The sequence below is a fragment of the Morus notabilis genome, unplaced genomic scaffold (assembly GCF_000414095.1).
Source record: "Morus notabilis unplaced genomic scaffold, ASM41409v2 Scaffold508, whole genome shotgun sequence".
NCBI lineage: Eukaryota > Viridiplantae > Streptophyta > Magnoliopsida > Rosales > Moraceae > Morus > Morus notabilis.
This window is the reverse complement of record NW_010361936.1, coordinates 265,437-284,699: the sequence shown is the minus strand read 5'-3', so window position 1 is coordinate 284,699 and position 19,263 is coordinate 265,437. Positions and strand designations below refer to the sequence as shown.

At 40.1% G+C, this 19,263-nt stretch overlaps 1 protein-coding gene across 1 annotated transcript; it reads right to left on the bottom strand.

Annotated features, from left to right (window-relative positions):
• Positions 1–14,797: 14,797 nt before the first annotated feature.
• On the bottom strand, positions 14,798–15,214 carry LOC112092121. The gene is made up of 2 exons (XM_024167400.1): positions 15,012–15,214; positions 14,798–14,945 (listed from the first exon to the last, which is right to left on the bottom strand). Exons 1-2 carry the CDS (start codon positions 15,212–15,214, stop codon positions 14,798–14,800), a joined length of 351 nt encoding a protein of 116 aa, XP_024023168.1.
• Between the last annotated feature and the right edge of the window lie 4,049 nt (positions 15,215–19,263).

Genomic DNA, 19,263 nt, shown 5'->3' with positions numbered 1-19,263 from the left:
TGACACTGTCATTCTAAATCTTTAGGTCATGCATGTAATGAGAAGAACATGCGGAAGACAGGAATCTAAAGATGATAGTCTAAATCAGATGATCCACAATCGAAGGAATAAAGTTGGGCACTTTATTCAAGTTAAGATTGTTATGTTGTCTACTTCCTAACTGAGACAACTTGTCTTGGTCGTCGAAGGTGGGACTCCATGGGTAGAGACATTGATATAGTTTCTAAAGGTGAAATCTATATTAGGTTGGAGCAAAGTTGAATTATTTTAATTACTAATTTCATTTGTATAAAACAATTCACTTTTGACGAATTATATGTCGTCATCTTAATCCTGATATGGATAATTAACCCGTATGCTTGACTTGTATCCTTTGATGTACCAAAAGGAGACATCCTGACATTATGTAAAGGTACGCTTACCGGTACATTGGGCATATGACTCGTGTATGCGTAGATTTGTTATCATAGATAGTGGAATCCATAGCTCCTATAAAGAGTTAATGATATCCTCTTATGCATTACCTGTGGATTGGAAAATACAAGGGCTCGGTCATTAGACTACTCTGTGTTATCTAGTGGTTTACTATTTGTAATGATAGGAATAGTGGTTTTCTGATGGTGTGATAATGGAACATAAGATAAATGAAATCGAGAAGGTAAACCAGAACTTGACCTCAAGTCGATTATGGATATTCGATGGGGATGATACATTAATATATTGAGTCATGGACGAGAGCTATTCAGAGCATTGTAAATATGTTATGTAAATCGAGAGTGTAGCTCTAGGCTTTTAGTGGAGTAGCACTAGAGTTTTACTGGTTTACAAGTAGTGTTGTGATTATAGGAGCTTGATTTATATATGATACGGTGTATTTCCTACATATTGGTAACTTGTATTATTTCCGTAAATGAGGTAAGTTAATATAAGACTGGTTAATTAATTTATGAGTGATTTATTGGGTGAATTAATTGATAAATTAATTCTAGATAAATTGGTTGAATTATTGTTTTAAGAGTTATTTAATATGGGAAGACTATTATAGGACTATTTTGATCAGGCAACTTCTCTATTGAGTTGCTTGAATCAAAATTAAGGCTCTGTGCAAGGTTCTCGTGTTTGAAAACTAGGAAAGCAAGTTTCACTAGTTTAGACAGGTCGACCGGTTTATGAAGGACAGGTCGACCAGTGAGTTATAACGTCTCTGTCACCGGTCGACCGGTTGTAACGTGTAGCGCATGCTGATGTGGTGAAACTGACTCTGTATGCGAGATAAACTTTGGGAAACCAATTGTTATAGAAATCTAACTTCCTAAACACTATAAATAGCTCCTTAGGTTACATTATTCATTAGATCACTTGAGAGACTTTTTGGAGGCTATTGGTAAAAGATTCCTGAGAGAAAAAATTGTTTAATTCTCAAGAATGATTTTTCCTTTGGCTCTCTTGTGGTTGGAAAGACTTCAAGAATACTAAGAGGAGATTGAACGATGTGTGCCCACTCACACTCCGATCATGGAAACGAGAATAGCAAAGAATACTAGTTGGTTGGGGCTCTTCCAGTTGTTGTGTGGAACGCTTTGATCTATCAGACGTGTTGTTTCCTAAATCTCTAAAGGCATGATTTAGATCTTTAGTATTTATGTTATATAGCATCATGAACATATTCTTGATTAGCTTTGGCATTGATTTAAATTTTTTAAAATTTCGTTGCGCACTCGATGCCGTATTTTCTAACAATTGGTATCAGAGCCATAGTTATTTGTTCATGATTATTCTGTGTACATAGATTTGTGATCTAAAAATATCTCCTTTATGCTTGAATTGATATGTTAGAGAGATGGCACTTTAGGGTTTCTATAATTTTTTTATCATGAATATATGATGAATGGATGATTAAATAATTCTTATTGATTATTATTTATCAATTATCAATTTTTTTTATTATTTAATTTTTACCAGTTATGGTTCCTTAGAGTTTAGAATGGTTGTATAGGAATTTATTCTTGATGATGTAATTAGATATACGGCCTATCATCGCCGTTAGGGTTTATTTTATTTTCTTTCGTAGAAATTTTGTAAACCAGAAACGGTAGAGGAATTTTCATGTAAAAAATCTTGGAGGAGATTTATCATGGATCTTGAAGATGAAGGATGTAAAGGTATCTAATTTTTCTTAGTTTATAAAATTATTTTATGTTTTTTTAATAAATTGAAAAACTGCTTCGATTTCTGTTTTTTTTAAATTTTGGTGACAATTTTTCAAAATTATTAAAAATCTAGAAAATTCAAAAAATCTAGGTTACTGTTGCACAGAGACTGGTCGACCTATCCGGTCAGCCGGTTAGTGTAAGGCAGTTGACTGGTGGAGTACAACTGCTCTGTCACCGATCGACCAGACCTAATGTGGCAGTGCACGATTTTACAATTTTTTGAGATTTTTTCAAGAAAACATGAAAAGTAATTTTATGATAACCAGAATTTGATCATGATGAAGATTTCAAGGACAACCGGGAATATTCAAGATGAAGGATCGATATATGTTTCGATTATTCTTAGTAATCTTTATTTTTTTTCTTTTCTCTAGGATGGAACCATAATATTACAGATATTATTATTATGCTTGTTGCTTAGCTTAATTGCTTTGTATGATTGCATATAATATGATTTGTTGTATATGTGATAACATGTCATGTAGAATAGGGAGTGCCGCTCATTAAAATTGTTCATGCATATTTTTAACATAAAACCTTGTTTTCAAAAAGATTGAGTGGGTGAGGGTTTTTGAAGAAAAGACCCATGGTCTCCATCATTAGTCCACAGGTAACAAATGGTGATACCGACCCCTAGGAAGGGATTCATTTTGTACCAGTGTGGATCTCTGAGAGGATAATTTTTTTGAACATATTTTATGGTTGTACACCCCTAGGTGAAAATTATAAATATGTACTAGACAGAGATTGATCCGGATGGTATATATTTATCGGAGGGGATCCGTGTTCCCAATTAAATTTTGCATGATCTCCCTTAGGAGACTTACAAAATTTGAGTTGGGAATTATTGTTGTAAGGTTGTGATTCTTTCAAGGTTTTGACACATAAACATATTAGTTGTATTATAATATGTATATATGTCTGATTACTAAATATTTATGCAAGTTTGCTTATACTAGATATATGAATGTTTATTATAGATCAAAATGTCTGCTAGCGCATTATCATCGATACTTAATAAACATACTTTAACTGGCGAGAATTTTACCGATTGGAAAAGGAACCTAAAGATTGTCCTAACCTTTGAGAAACTAAATTTCATACTGAACACACCTTGTCCTCCGGAGCCACCTGTTGATGCTCCTAATGAGGTTTTCCTAGCGTATCAATGTTGGAAGGACTCTGACGATATGGCTCGCTGTTATATGATGGCGAGCATGTCCAGTATGCGCCAAGCACAACATGAAGATTATATAACTGCTCGTCAAATTATGGATAATCTTGAGGACATGTTTGGCGGCCAAGTAGCTAAAAAACGTCAAGAAGTCCTAAGTAACCTCATTAATTACAGACAAAAGGTTGGGTCTTCCATAAAGGAACATATACTGAAGGTGATAGGCTATTTGGCTTACGCTCAGACCAATGGGGCCGACATCGATGATGAGTCTCAATTGACCTTGATCTTTGAGACTTTGTCGAATGAGTATATTTTGTTTAGGCCAACATTCAATTTGAGCGCTAAACAGAATATAACCTTGACAGAGTTGATGCAAGAACTCCAAAAGTTTGAGCGGATGATCAAGAGGTCAACAATTGTGGAGGCCAACTTGGCTGAGGCATCTTCTTTCAAACCCTGTCCAGGGAATGGAAAGAAGAAGCAAGGGACCAAGAAGGAGAATTCTTCAGTTCTGCCAAACAAGGGTAAGAACAAGAACCCGAACAAGCTCAAATGCTTTCATTATGGGAAGGTTGGGCACATAAAGAAGAATAGCAAGGACTACCTAGCCTCTAAAGGCAAAGGAGGCGAGTGTGATCTTTTGATTGTGGAAGCATGTCTGGTTGAGGAATGCAGTGACAACTGGGTCATGAATTCTGGAGCAACTAATCATGTGTGTGTTTCTCTGCAGGGGTTCAAGCAAACGAGAAGTCTTCTAAATGAGAGCTTGACGTTAAGGATGGGCGATGGAACTCTAGTGTTGGCTGAAGCAGTGGGAGATGTCCATATTTATTTTGATAGTTATAGGAATTTATTTTTGCAAGACTGTTTTTATGCTCCTCAATTTAAGAGGAATTTTATTTTTGTTGCTTGTTTATTTAGGGATTCTTATTCAGTTTCTTTTAATAATAAAGTTGTGATTCGTAAAAATAAGTCCTTTATCTGTGATGGATGGATGCAAAATAATCTATATTTTATCAAATCTAAGATGGACTCACTGCTAAACACTGTAGTTATTAATAGCTCTAAAAGCTTAAAACTTCTCACTCTAATGAGACATATCTTTGGCATTTGTGACTTGGTCACATTAACCTTAATAGGATACAAAGGTTGGTAAAGGATGGACCTTTAAGTTCTTTAAAGGTTAGGTCCTTACCCCAATGTGAGTCCTGTTTGGAGGGCAAAATGACCAAAAGACCATTTGGACCTAAGGGCAATAGGGCTGAAGAGGTTCTTGAACTTGTACATAGTGATGTTTGTGGTCCCATAAACACCAAGGCAAGAGGAGGGTATGAGTATTACATCACTTTTATCGATGATTACTCAAGATATGGTTATGTGTACCTGATGCACCACAAAAGTGAAACTTTTAAGAAATTCAGGGAGTTTCGGGCTGAACTGGAAAAGTAATTAGGTAAACCCATAAAGGCACTTTGATCCAATTGAGGTGGAGAATACCTCTCTAATGAGTTCACTGTATACTTATTAGAAAATGCAATTCTATCCCATTTGATTGCACCTGGCACTCCACAGTAGAATGGTATAGCTCAGAGAAGAAATAGGACCTTGTTGGACATGGTACGGTTCATGATGAGTTATTCGACATTGCCTATATCTTTCTGGGGATATGCTTTACAAACTGCATGTTATCTTCTAAACAACGTCTCAACAAAGTCAGTTCCTAAAACTCCTCACGAGTTGTGGACGGGCAAGAAGACATCCTTTAACCATATTCACATATGGGGATGTGCTGTACATGTCCTGGACAAGGAAGCGAACAAGTTGGAAGCACGTTCAGAAGTGTACATTTTTGTAGGTTATCCAAGAGGGACGAAAGGGGTTATTTCTATAACCCCAAGGAAAATAAAGTCGTGGTTTCAACGAATGCAACATTCCTTGAGAAAAGTTACATGAACGACTTTAAGCCTCATAGCAAAGTGGTCCTTGAGGAAATTTTGAGTGACTTGGTCATACCGACAGTTCCTTTGAAAACCGATCGAATCAGAGTAGAAAATGAAACCCAACAATAACCTAAGGGGCTTCGGCGTAGTGGGAGGATGAAACATGAACCTGAAAGATTCATGGCTAATGGGGAGACCTGGTAGAATCTTTGGAACATGACAGATGTCCTTACACTTACAAAAAAGCTATGGAGGATGTTGGTGCAAACTTCTGGACAGAAGCCATGAAAGCTGAGATGGAATCTATGGATTTTAATCAAGTCTAAGAACTTGTAGATCTTCCTGATGGGATTAAGCCCATTGGGTGTAAATTGGTCTACAAGAGAAAGAAAAATGTAGAAGGAAAGGTTGAAACCTATAAGGCTAGACTGGTAGCTAAAGGATACATGCAAAAGGAGGGAATCAACTACGAGGAAACCTTTTTGCCTGTAGCCATGCTTAAGTCCATCTGTATTCTTTTATCCATTGCGGCTCCTCTCGACTACGAGATCTGGCAAATGGATGTCAAGATGATGTTCTTGAAGGGTCATCTTGAGGAAAGTATCTATATGGTACAACCAGGAGGCTATGGGGCTAAGGGTCAAGAGGGAAAAGTTTGCAAGGTGTTAAAATCCATTTAGGATTAAAGCAAGCTTCTCGTTCTTAGAACAAAAGACTTGACCAAGTGGTCAAGACTTTTGGATTCCAACAGACTATGGATGAACCATGCATTTATAAGCATATTCAAGATGGGAAAGTGGTTTTTCTACTATTATATGTTGATGAGATTCTACTCATTGGCAATGATGTAGGGGCTTGGTCATCAGTCAAAGTTTGGCTTACCAAACAGTTTGACATGAAAGACTTAGGAGAAGCTAATTATGTTATGGGCATTCATATTTTAAGAGATCAAAAGAACAAAATGATAGCTCTCTCTCAAGCTTCATACATAGATAAAATTCTCGAGAAATATGCAATGCAGAATTCCAAGAAAGGTGGGCAACCATCTAGGTCTGCAATTACTCTTTTGAACAGTGATTGTCCCAAGACATCTGAGGAAAGAGAATACATGGCAAAGGTACCCTATGCTTCGGCGGTTGGAAGCCTCATGTATGTTATGCTTTGCACTCGACTGGATATTTACCATGTGGTCAGGATTGTAAGTCAATATCAATCGAATCCAGGACCTAACCACTGGGTAGCGGTCAAGCATATATTCAAGTATCTTCGGAGGACTAGAAATTATATGCTGATATATTTCGGTGAGGATTTGACACCCCTAGGATATACATATTTAGATTTTTAATCATGTTTGGATTCTAGAAAATTAACTTCAGGTTATGTCTTTACTCTGGAGGTGGTTCCATCGTTTGGAGGAGTGTCAAGCAAACTTGCACTTCTGACTCAATGATGGAAGTTGAGTTTGTGGCAGCTAGTGATGCTTCAAAAAAATCAGTGTGGATCCGCAAATTTCTGATGGATCTTGAAGTAGTTCCTGGTGTGGATAAGCCATTGAGACTGTACTGTGATAACAGTGTGGCAATAGCTAACACCAATGAACTAAGATACCAGAAAATGAGTAACCACATAGACAGGAAGTATCATGTAATAAGGAGCTTCATTGAAGAAAGACATGTGGAAATATGCAAGATCGCGTCGGAGGACAATATGACTGACCCATTCGCGAAGGCCCTGCCGGCTAAGGCCTTCGAGAAGCATGTCGAGGCTATGGGGATGCGTAACATGTCACATTTACTCACTTAAGTGCAAGTGGGAGATTGTTAGCATTTATTCCCTTAGGAATAAATGTAACAATGTTCTTTGAGACATTTTGACTATTAATAAATATTTATTTATTTCATATATCCATGTATTGTCCTCTTTATGTTCATATTAGTTGAATGTATGATAAGCAAATTGAAAGTCTGAGATAGTCATTCTACATCTTTAGGCCATGCATGTAATGAGAAGAACATGTAGAAGACATAAATCTAAAGATGATAGTCTAAATCAGATGATCCACAATCGAAGGAATAAAGTTGGGCACTTTATTCATGTTAAGATAGTTATGTTGTCTACTTCCTAACAGAGACGACTTGTCTTGGTTATCAGAGGTGGGACTCTATCGGTAGAGACATTGATATTGTTTCTAATGGTGAAATCTATATTGGGTCAGAGTAAAGTTGAATTGTTTTAATTAATAATTCCGTTTGTATAAAATAATTCACTTTTAACGAATTATATGTCGTCATCTTGATCCTAATATGGATAATTAACCCGTATGCTTGACGTGTATCCTTTAATGTACCAAAAGGAGACATCCTGACATTATGTAAAGGTACGGTTACCGGTACATTGGGGGTATGACTCGTGTATGCGTAGATTTATTATTCATAGATAGTGGAATCCATAGCTCCTATAAAGAGTTAATGATATCCTCTTATGCATTATCTGTGGATTGGAAAATCCAAGCGCTCAGCCATTAGACTACTCTGTGTTATCTAATGGTTTACTATTTGTAATGGTACAAATAGTGATTTTCTGATGGTTTGATAATGGAACATAAGATAAATGTAATCGGGAAGGTAAAACCGAACTTGACCTCAAGTCGATTATGGATATCCGATAGGGATGGTACATTAATATATTGAGTCATGTACGAGAGCTATTAAGAGCTTTGTAAATATGATATATAAATTGAGAGTGCAGCTCTAGACTTTTAGTAGAGTAGGACTAGAGTTTTATAATTAAAAGACAGACTTGTTGGTTTACAAGTAGTGTTGTGATTATAGAAGCTTGATTTATATATGCCATCGGGTCCCTTTGCTAGCTCACATAACTTCCTGTTATGATACGGTGTATTTCCTACATATTGGTAACTTGTGTTATTTCTGTAAATGAGGTTCAAAGTTAATATTAAATTAATTCTAGATATATTGGTTGAATTATTGTTTTAAGAGTTATTTAATATGGGAAGACTATTGTAGGACTATTTTGATCAGGCAACTTCTCTATTGAGTTGCTTGAATCAAAATTAAGGCTCTGTGCAAGTTTCTTGTGTTTGAAAACTAGGAAAGCAAGTTTCACTAGTTTAGATAGGTCGACCGGTTTATGAAGGACAGGTCGACCGGTAAATTATAACGTCTCTGCCACCGGTCGACCGGTTGTAACGTGTAGCGCATGCTGACGTGGTGAAACCGACTCTGTATGCGAGATAAACTTTGAGAAACCAATTGTTATAGAAATATGACTTCCTAAACACTATAAATAGCTCATTAAGTCACATTATTCATTAGATCACTTGAGAGACTTTTTGGAGGCTATTGGTAAAAGATTCCCGAGAGGAAAAATTGTTTAATTCTCAAGAATGATTTTTCCTTTGGCTCTCTTGTGGTTGGAAAGACTTCAAGAATACCAAGAGGAGATTGAACGACGTGTGCCCACCCACACTCCGATCATGGAAACGAGCATAGCAAAGAAGACTAGTTGGTTGAGGCTCTTCCGGTTGCGGTTTGGAACGCTTTAATCTGTTAGACGTGTTGTTTCCTAAATCTCTAAAGGTATGATTTAGATCTTTAATATTTATGTTATATAGCATCATGAACATGTTCTTGATTGGCTTTGGCATTGATTTAAATTTTTTAAAATTCCACTGCGCACTCAATGCCGTATTTTCCAACATACATAATATGCAGGTTTGGAGTACCACATTCCTTCGTCTCTAACAATGGAAAATAGTTTGATAACGCAACTACAAGGAAGTTTTGTGATGATCTGGGCATTCATAAAGATTTCTCAGCGCTAATCTATCCGCAGTCAAATGGTCAAGTTGAGCTATCAACAAGATCCTAAAATATACCCTGAAGAAAAGGCATGATGACTTGAAGGGAAAATGGGTTAAAGAGCTTCTAAAGTTCTATGGGCCTAAAGGATGATGAGTCGAACCACTACGGGGGAAACTCCATTCTCCATGACATATGGTGTCGAGGCAGTGCTCTAAGTGGAAATCAAAATGCCGACTCTAAGGGTGGCAGCCTACGATGAGAACGCCAAGGTCGACGCAATGAATGGAGACCTCAACCTGTTGGAGGAAAAGAGGCTTGACTCTCAACTTTGACTTGCTACATATCAGCAAAGGATGGTGAGGTATTACAACAAAAAACTAAAGCAGAGAAGGTTCATACTAAGGGACTTAGTCTAAAAATGGGTGACGCAAAGTACTAAATCCAAGAATACTGGTCCTCTAGGTCCTACATGGGAAGGGCCCTACCGCGTGAGAGAAATATTATGCCCAGAAACCAACATTTTAGAAAGCCTCGTCAGCTGCCATGTTCAACACCCATAGAATGTTGAGCAATTAAAACTTTGTTATCAATAGCCTAACTTGTCTATTGTTAATTTATGCCTTGATTATTTTTGGCTATATTGTTTTGTTACTTTTCTAGATCAATGAAATCTCAAAGGTTTATCCATATTGCGTATCTTCTAATCTACGAATTTATCCTACAATTCTTCAAAGAGGACAGCCCCAAAAGAAGCATGTCCATGCCTAAACTAAGGTTTAACCATGGACATGGGGGCAAGAAAGGGTCTATGCTCTATGGTCAGTGAGTCTACAAAAAGAAAAAGGGGATATGCCACTAACTCCTCTAAGGAGGAAAGGCAGTTATACTTAGTAGATTTCAATCTACAAAGTTTAAAGCCCCAAGGGGCATTGAAAGCCAAAAGAACCTCTAAGGAGGAAAGGCTAACAAAATATAAAAAGTTCTCAAAATGATGAAGGATTTTACAACAAAATAAAACATGGTAGTATTATAAAAATGAAGCACTCAACCATTGAAAAAAGAGGAAGAATAAAAAAAGGTGCATTTCATTAAAAGAAGATTTGGTTCGATGAGCCATTGTCTTAAAAGTTACAACCCCATGTAAAAAAAAATAGAGAGAGAGACTGCAAGGGAATTCCTAATCTTAAGCGTCCCCACCATCGTCATTGCCCTCACCGTCAACAGGAAACCCCTCATTATTGGCAGAGATGAGGGCCACTAGGTTTGCAGAGGAAGCTCAGGTCCAGGTCTGGATGATGTTTCTTGATCCGTTCAATAATCTGTGTTCTAGCAGACTGAAGGATGGCAGTGTGAATCTCTGTGAACTCATCTGACGCGTTGTAGCCCTTAACTACCTAGATGCCGATGTCCGTGATGGCGCTCTCAAATTTGTCCAAAGCCAGGTATTCTTTGACGGCAACCTCAGCACCAGCTTTCCTTCCTTCTTCAAAGCCCTCAGTTTGACCCTCAACTTCCAGCTCTCACGTCTCTGTATTTTCCTTCTAGGTTGAATATTACTTGATGTTCTGGTTTCTTCAGCTTTCCTCTGAAGCTTTTTCCTCTCTGAATAATGCCTTTTTGTGTTTTCTGGTGTCTTCGTACTCTCCTATGTGTTCTCCCTTGTGAAACAGCAACTGTCTTCTTTTTATATTAATGCCCGATTCTCTCTCTTCCCCTTTTTCTCCCCCTGGCGGCTGCCAACTTGTCTTGAGAGAAACATTCCCTTCTAGGGCAACACAAGGGCTGAGGTGTCACTGCTGATGTGCACAGTGGACCCATTTGACACCTCTTCAGCCAGCTCAAACGGATTCCTTTTTTTCTGCTTTGTCTAGCTAGTGTGCTGACATCAATCAGCTGCCAGCTAATCCCAGAATGTCGCCCAGAATGCTGCAGCATTTTAGCCCAGCAATTTCCTGCAAGGAACTCACATATAATTAGCCAGTTTTTCACCTATTTTACTTCCAAATTACCAGCTTTCATTTCAAGAGGTGCAGTGATACGGAATTAGGCCACAGTACATGCAACTCTACAAATCTAACTTAAAACAAACAATAAACGAGAACAATCACTCATGGACAAACAATTTTAGGCTATAAAACCAGTGGATAACTCTAATTTCTTAGAGTTATCACACCCCCAAACTCAGAGTGTTGCTTGTCCTCTAGCAAAACAAAAGTGACAACAAGATAAGAGGAATGAAGTAAAACATAAGAAAAAAAAACTAATGCATACTTTGTGGATAATTTCTCAAGAGATTTTTTTTTTTATATGTCCTTAAAAACACATGTTAGAAGTGCAGCCTAAAGAAAAACATGAATTCCAGCCAAATGTTGATTTCAAATCATGAGATTGCTCCTTCTCTGCTTGGACCTTTCTTATGTGTGTGTGAACAACCAAGTGCCAAATCAACAATGTCAAACTAGTTGGGACCATGCGCATGTGTTTTACATCAAGCTCTTCTTAATACAAGATCAAGCCCCATAAGCTTGCTTTTCAAAACTCTCTTCACTAATGTAAATCAACACAACACCAAGGGTCAATAGGACTTCATTAGGCTTGCAATGTTAGGCTAGGGTAAAGGTAGGATGGAAGGTAATATTTTGGCTCAACTCTCCTTCAAGCACCTTACACTCTAGAACTTTGCAGTCACAAACAACATTCCCATGAAACTCCCCCAAAATCAAGTCTTGCTTTCCCTTGCCCACTAGATTGGCTTTTATTTCTAAATGCCCTTTTATTATACCCCTCATTTTTTTTTATCTACCAAGAATTGCCAACTTGCCTTTTTACGCGAATGCCAACATTGGTGATGAAGTCACCCGGTTACTCAACAAGTTGCAAATCAAGGCGCTTTTCCTTTTTTTTTTTTTTTTGTTTGCTCTTGCCTTGGTCTACCGTTTGACGCAAAAGTGAACATGGGGCTCATGCTCACTCCTGGTTACTAAGTATTCCAAAGCAGCGGAGCAAAGTTTTCTCTCTTTTTTTTTTTTTTTTTTTTTAGTAACAGGAACAAGACATTAAGAGCTCAAGCTCTCCCTGCCCCCAAACTCAAAAATGAGCATTGTCCTCAATGATGCAGGAGGAGCAAGGAAAGAGCAATGAAACTTCAATCACCCACCACCTTATCTCCCACACGAAGAAGGTGGGTATACTGCTACAACAGCTAGGCTATGGATGCTCAATGGGGATATAAAAGCTAAGTTAAGGGTTACAAGGAAGAAAAAAAAATGTATAAGCTCAATGGGGTATGCTAGGGATATGTTCAGTTAAGGTCGGCTACAAGGCTCAAACTTTCCAAAGATAGCCTAAATCATTCCCTTGGTAAAGTGTTAACTTGAGATTTCGCCTCAAGAGTTATCAAGCAAGTTCTAGAGCTTATAAATGGTTTATTTGAAAATGAAGCACATGCACAAGATCTTACCCTAAGTAAGCACCGAATCAATAACACAAGGTAGCATGCATAATGGGAAAAATCACAAGCCACGAGAAATCAATCAAAAGAGTTACAAATCAGTACAAGGCAAAATCACCATATATATATATATATATATATACTTTTTATGAGCTGCACTTCTCTTAACAATTTTTTAGCATGAGACTAAGAAAAATCATCACAAACTATGCAAAAATAATCAATCACAAATAAAGATAACTACTCAACACAGGACAATGAAAAATAAAACAAATGAAAATTTATAACTGAGCGACAATGAGATATAGACGAGAGAGAGAGAAGAGGAAGGACTGCCCTGACTTAGCACTGCCATTTTCATTCTAGCCACTTCCAGTTCACTGCACTCCGCAGCGTCATTCTTCTGGTGGACGCTTCAGGTGCGGCAGATTTTCCTTTCTCTTGGCGCTTGGATGCGGCAGCCTCTTCAGGCTACTGCTGCTCAGCTGGAGGTGGGGTTGGAGAGAGTGGTGTTTTTTCTTCCGTAGGGCTAGGCTCCTCATCCTTAGATGAGGAACTGCATAGATAGTGAGGAAATTTTGGAAAGGAATGGAACCTCCTGGAATTAGCCCTGAAGTGTTTCTGGAGAGACAAATCCCTTTGCTTCGTATATTTCCAAAATTCCCGCATTTGCTGCCAGATTCGTACTGTTGCACCTCACTTATGATGTCAGGGTTGTTTGGCTCAGCAGCAGGCTCTCCTAAGTGAGGTGCATTCGCTGCAGGGGTAGGAGCACCTTCTTCTTCTTGCGCGTCATCGTGCAGGAGCCGCGCAAGAACATTCAGGGAAATAGCTGCGGATGGCGGCTCTTTTGTTTCGTGCTCTTCAACGCTCACTCCATGAGCAATACATAACTGCGTGATTAATGATGGAAACCATAACCCCTCATTCTTACGCCCCACACAGAAGCCTACCTGCTGACGAATCATCCTTCCCACGTTTAGGGGCCTCCCCTTCATCATACAATACAGCAGAATGGCTCTCTCTTTGTGTACTAGGCGGTAGTGCGAGGAAGGCATCAGCCAGAACCTTAGAAAATGGTACCAAATCTTCGGTCCCGGCTGGAGGCACTCCCTGGGAAATGTCATCGACCCTCTGGTTGCTCTCTGCCATTCAGTACCCTCAACACAAAGTTCATTGATAACTTCGTCCAACTGATCCTCGTTTAAACTGTCTGCGAAGTTGTTGAAATGATCTTCCACATCCGGCAAGTCGTAGAGGCTGTTAATTGCCTCAGATGTGAAGGGGATTAATTTTTCTTAGACGAAGATTATGTCAGGCTCTGCAGCATCGTAGTTGGCGTAGAATTCACGAACCAGCTGCACCGTCGCCGCAGGCGGGTTATGGCAGAATGAATGCCATGTGTGCGCGGTGATAACTGAATGGATAAAGCTGGGGTAGCCTAAAGGCCGACCCCTTCTGTACACAAAACCTCTTTCCATATGCAATGCACGCTTATTCATGCACGCATCGAAACGCTGCTCTGCCTCTGGGGATGCAAATTTTTTTACTTCAGTATTCTCTGTGGCCTGCTCCGATTCAGAACTGTCTGAATCTATTAGAATCTGCACTCCCTTTCCCTTGCGCGCCTTGCTCTTGAATGGCATTTTGATGCCTGTACTCCCTTCTCTGCTCTAACTACCCTCTAAAACAAAATTTCCCACTCATTTTCCTTCCTGAAACTCCACAGGCCTAAAATCACCTTTCCTCTGTTCTCAGCAATTCTTTGCTACAATAACACTCCCCTTCTCTGTTCTACCCTCCTTAAAGAGTACGGAGTTAGGGCAGAGCTCTTACTAACCTCAATGGCGATCTCCTCTGTGCTGGCGGCTGGCTGCTCCCCCAAACTCGCGCTGTATCACGTAGGGGAGATGGATGAGATTAGCTATTTGAGAGAATGCCGCGGGTGAGAGGATGTAAATTTTTTTGCTATCTGCAACGGATTGGCTCCTTTTGATCCTGCCAACCAATGAATTATACTCCCAATTAAAATATAAATGCATAATAGCAAAATAAAACAAAATCAAAGGAACAAACAATGGGTTGCCTCCCACGAGCGCTTGTTTTTGAGTCATCAGCCTGACTACCTCCCTGGTTGAGAATCAAGCCTCCTGCAGAGTGGTGAACATTTTGCAACGATCCACTGGACCTCCCTAGTAGTGCTTTAACCGTTGTCCATTTACCATGAATTTCCTCGCAGACTCCTCCTCAATCAATTCCACCGCTCCATAAGGAAATACTTTAGTGACTGCAAAAGGGCCAGACCAACAAGACTTCAGTTTGCCTGGGAAAAGCTTCAACCTGGAGTTGAACAAGAGCACTTGCTACCCAGCTTCGAATGTTCGAGGCAAGATTTTATGGTCATGCCATTTCTTAGTCTTTTCTTTGTATAGCCGAGCACTTTCATAAGCCTGCAGCCTGAACTCATCAAGCTCATTCAGTTGTAATAGTCTGCTCTGCCCGGCTGCCTGCCAGTCGAGATTCAGCTTCTTGAGAGCCCAGAATGCTTTATGTTCTAGCTCCACAGGCAAGTGACACGCCTTTCCAAATACCAGCCTATATGAGGACATTCCTAAGGCTATTTTCAAAGCTGTTTGGAAGGCCTATAGTGCATCATCCAAGCGCACCGACCAATCCTTACGAGTCGGGTTCACTGTTTTCTCGAGTATTCACTTGATTTCTCTATTTGACAGTTCGGCCTGCCCACTGGTTTGTGGGTGATAGGCTGTGGCAACCTTGTGCTTGACACCATATTTAGCAAGCAGCTGCCCCAAGAATTTGTTGCAGAAGTGGGTTCCTTCATCACTAATAATGGCTCAGGGGGTTCCAAAGCGAGTGAAAATGTGCTTCTGTAGGAATCTCAGCACCACCTTGGCATCATTCATGGGTGAAGCCACTGCCTCTACCCATTTTGACACATAGTCAACAGCCACAAGAATGTATTGGTTACCAAATGACACCGTAAAGGGACCCATAAAATCCATACCCCAAACATCAAACAATTCCACTTCTAAGATGTTGTTTAGGGGCATCTTGTTCCTCCTTACTATGTTCCCAGTTCTTTGGCACCTGTCACATCTCAATGCAAACACATGAGCATCCTTAAAGATCAACGGCCAATAAAAACCAGATTGCAGAATCTTCGAAGCTGTCCTCAGGCCTCCATAGTGGCCACCGTAAGGGGAAGAATGGCACCCTTGCAGAATGCCCTCCATTTCTTCTTCTAGTACACACCTCCTTATAAGTTGGTCAGGACATTGCTTGTACAAATAAGGCTCATCCCAGTAGTAGCTCTTGACATCATGGAGAAATTTCTTCCTCTGCTGGCTAGTCAAATCAGGTGGAAGCCATCCACTAGCTAAATAATTTACAAAATTAGCAAACCAAGGTGTATGTGCCTGAGTTGCTGCAAACAACTGCTCATCAGGGAACATTTCAGTTATACTTTTAGGGGTGACTTCTTCCTCTGCCCTCTCAAGCCGGGACAAGTGATCAGCCACTTGATTCTCAGTCCCTTTACAGTCCTTGATCTCCAAGTTGAATTCTTGAAGTAAGAGTACCCATCTGATTAACCGAGGCTTTGCATCCTTCTTTTCCATCAAATACTTGATGGCTGAGTGGTCTGTAAAAACCGTGACCTTTGTCCCTATCAAATAGGCTCTAAACTTGTCAAATGCGAAGACAACCGCCAACAACTCCTTTTCAGTCACAGTGTAATTTAGTTGAGCTCCTGATAGAGTTTTACTGGCGTAATAAATTGAGTGAAACACCCTCTCTCTTCGCTGCCCAACAACTGCCCCCAATGCCCAGTCACTGGCATCACACATTACTCCAATCAGGTGCTCTAATAATAGGTGCTGAAATGAGTTTCGTCTTCAATTCTGCAAATGCTAGTGAGCATGCTTCATCAAAAATAAACTTGCTATCCTTTTCCAGAAGACTACAAAGAGGCTTTGACACCTTTGAGAAGTCCTGAATGAACCTCCTATAGAACCCTGCCAAGAAAGCAAAGCTTCGAAGCCCTTTTACATTAGTCGGCGCTGGCAACTTCTCTATCACAGCAATCTTCGCCTTATCAACCTCTAACCCATCCCTTGAGACTCTATGTCCCAGCACAATTCCCTCATTGACCATAAAGTGGCACTTCTCCCAGTTCAAGACCAAGTTAGTCTATTCACATCTCTTTAGGACCTTGGCCAAGTTCGTGAGGCACTCATCAAAATCCTTACCAAAGACTGAGAAATCATCCATGAAAACCTCTAAATACCGCTCCACCATATCAGTGAAAATAGCCAGCATGCATCTCTGAAAAGTGGCTGAGGCATTGCAAAGTCCGAACGGCATTCTCCTGAAGGCAAATGTGCCAAAGGGACACGTGAAAGTAGTCTTGTGTTGATCCTCCGGCACAATCACAATCTGATTATAATCAGAATACCCATCCAATAGGCAATAAAATTCCTTACCTGCCAGCCTGTCCAACATTTGATCAATAAAGGGAAGCGGGAAATGATCTTTTCTAGTTTCTTTATTGAGTCTCATGTAATCCATGCAAATCCGCCACCCTGTTATTGTTCTTGTGGGGATTAATTCATTCTTCTCGTTCTCAACAACAGTCATCCCCCCTTTCTTAGGAACATATTGAACTGAGCTCACCCATGCACTATCCGAGATTGGATAGATGATCCCTGCATCTAACCACTTTATTACCTCCTTCTTGACCACCTCCTTCATAATCGGGTTCATCCTTCTTTGTCCCTCTATAGACCCCTTTTTATCATCTTCCAAAAGAATCTTGTGCATACAAAAGGAGGGACTTATGCCTTTTATGTCTGCTATAGTCCAGCCGATGGCTCATTGGGATTCTCTTAAAACCTCTATTAGCCTACCCTCTTGGTCCTGCGTCAATAAAGCAGAAATAATGACCGGAAGTGTAGAAGAATCTCCCAAGTAGGCATACCTCAAGTGTGGTGGCAAGGGCTTAAGTTCGAGGATTGGCGGCTCTTTGCTTGAGGGCTGAGTAGGCTGTTGTTCCCGTTCAGTCAAGTCCAGAGACTCAAACTTCCTTGTGTAGCTCGGCATTGTCACATGTGCTCCCACCCACTCTACTCGCTCAATGCATCCTTCCACATTACTCTCGAAGTTATCATGCTCAAGTGTTTCTGCCACCAGAGAGTCAATAACTGAGATGGCTGAGCACTCCTCCATTTCACTCGGGAACCTCATTGCCTTGAACACATTAAATGTGACCTGTTCGTCTTGCACCCTTATGGTCAATTCTCCTTTCTGAACATCAATCAAGGTGCAGCCAGTTGCAAGAAAGGGCCTCCCTAAAATTATGGACACTTCTCTATCTGCTTCATAATCAAGAATAATAAAGTCGGCAGGAAAAATGAACTTGTCCACCCTTACCAGTACATCCTCGATCTTTCCTTCAGGGGTTGCGATTGACCTGTCCGCCAGCTGCAAAGATACTATGGTCGGCCTTGCTTCTCCAATTCCCAACCTCTTGAATATTGACATCGGCATCAAGTTTATGCTCGCTCCCAAATCACACAATGCTCTACCAAAGTATTGGTTTCCAATAGAGCATGGAATAGTAAAACTTCCTGGATCCTTTAACTTGGGCGGGAGTTTGTTCTACAGAATAGCACTGCATTCTTCAGTCAGAGCCACTGTTTCAAACTCCCCGAGCCTACGCTTCTTGGTCACTAGATCCTTCATGAACTTAGCATAGCTTGGCATCTATTCCAAGGCTTCCACCAGGGGTATGTTGATGTGTAGCTATTTCAAAACATCTAAAAACTTACGGAACTGCCCATCTTGTTGATGTTTCTGGAAACGTTGTGGGAATGGCAGAGGTGGTCGGCTTCCACTAGGGTTGCTGGTCTTCGCTGATCCAGAATGCTGCGGAAATGCTGCAGCATTCTGCACATCAGAGTCTAGTTGCTTACTCCTGAGCTTTTCTTCTTGTGGCATTGTTTTCTTCTCTCCCCCTTGGATTGAAGTGGGCTCTGTGTGAGCAGCCATAGGTTTTGCTTTAGATTCCAACTCCTTTCCACACCTTAGTGTGATAGCTTTGTAGTGTTCTTTCCTGTCTTTTCGTGGATCTTCGGTATTGCTTGGGAGAGAACCTTGGGGCCTGTTGTTCAGAGAGTTTGCGATTTGTCCAACCTAATTTTCTAAATTCCACAGTGCTGCATCATGGCTCTGGATTTTGGCTTCACTCCTTGAAATAAACTCTTTTAACAAGCTCTCCAAAGAGCTAGATTGTTCCACGGCTTGAGTTCTTTGTTGTTGCGGTGGATATCCAGGTGGGTAGGTGTTTCTGTGGTAGGCATTGGGTTGACTGGTACTTGCTCCCGGATTGCTCCATGATAAGTTTGGATGTTGCCTCTGTTGGTTGTCCGAATCGAATCCGGCTGCGGAAGCGCGGTGGTGCGGGGAAGAGGCGGATCGTGTATAACAAAAATTTTCATAAAACTTTTGAGATACTCTATAGATTATATTAATTTATGCACGAATAAATTAATCTCATTAACTTATATATATCAAGAACTCAATCAAAAAAATACCTGGAAGCCGACTTCGGATGATAACTTGAGTTCTTTGACCACGAACA

Excerpts from the sequence above, each read along its gene's own strand:
- LOC112092121 (XM_024167400.1), bottom strand. The coding sequence starts at position 15,214 with ATGTCCTCATATAGGCTGGTATTTGGAAAGGCGTGTCACTTGCCTGTG. Across the intron at positions 14,946-15,011 it reads AAAGAAAAGACTAAGAAATG|GTTGAAGCTTTTCCCAGGCA; the intron begins GCATGACCATAA and ends GTTCAACTCCAG.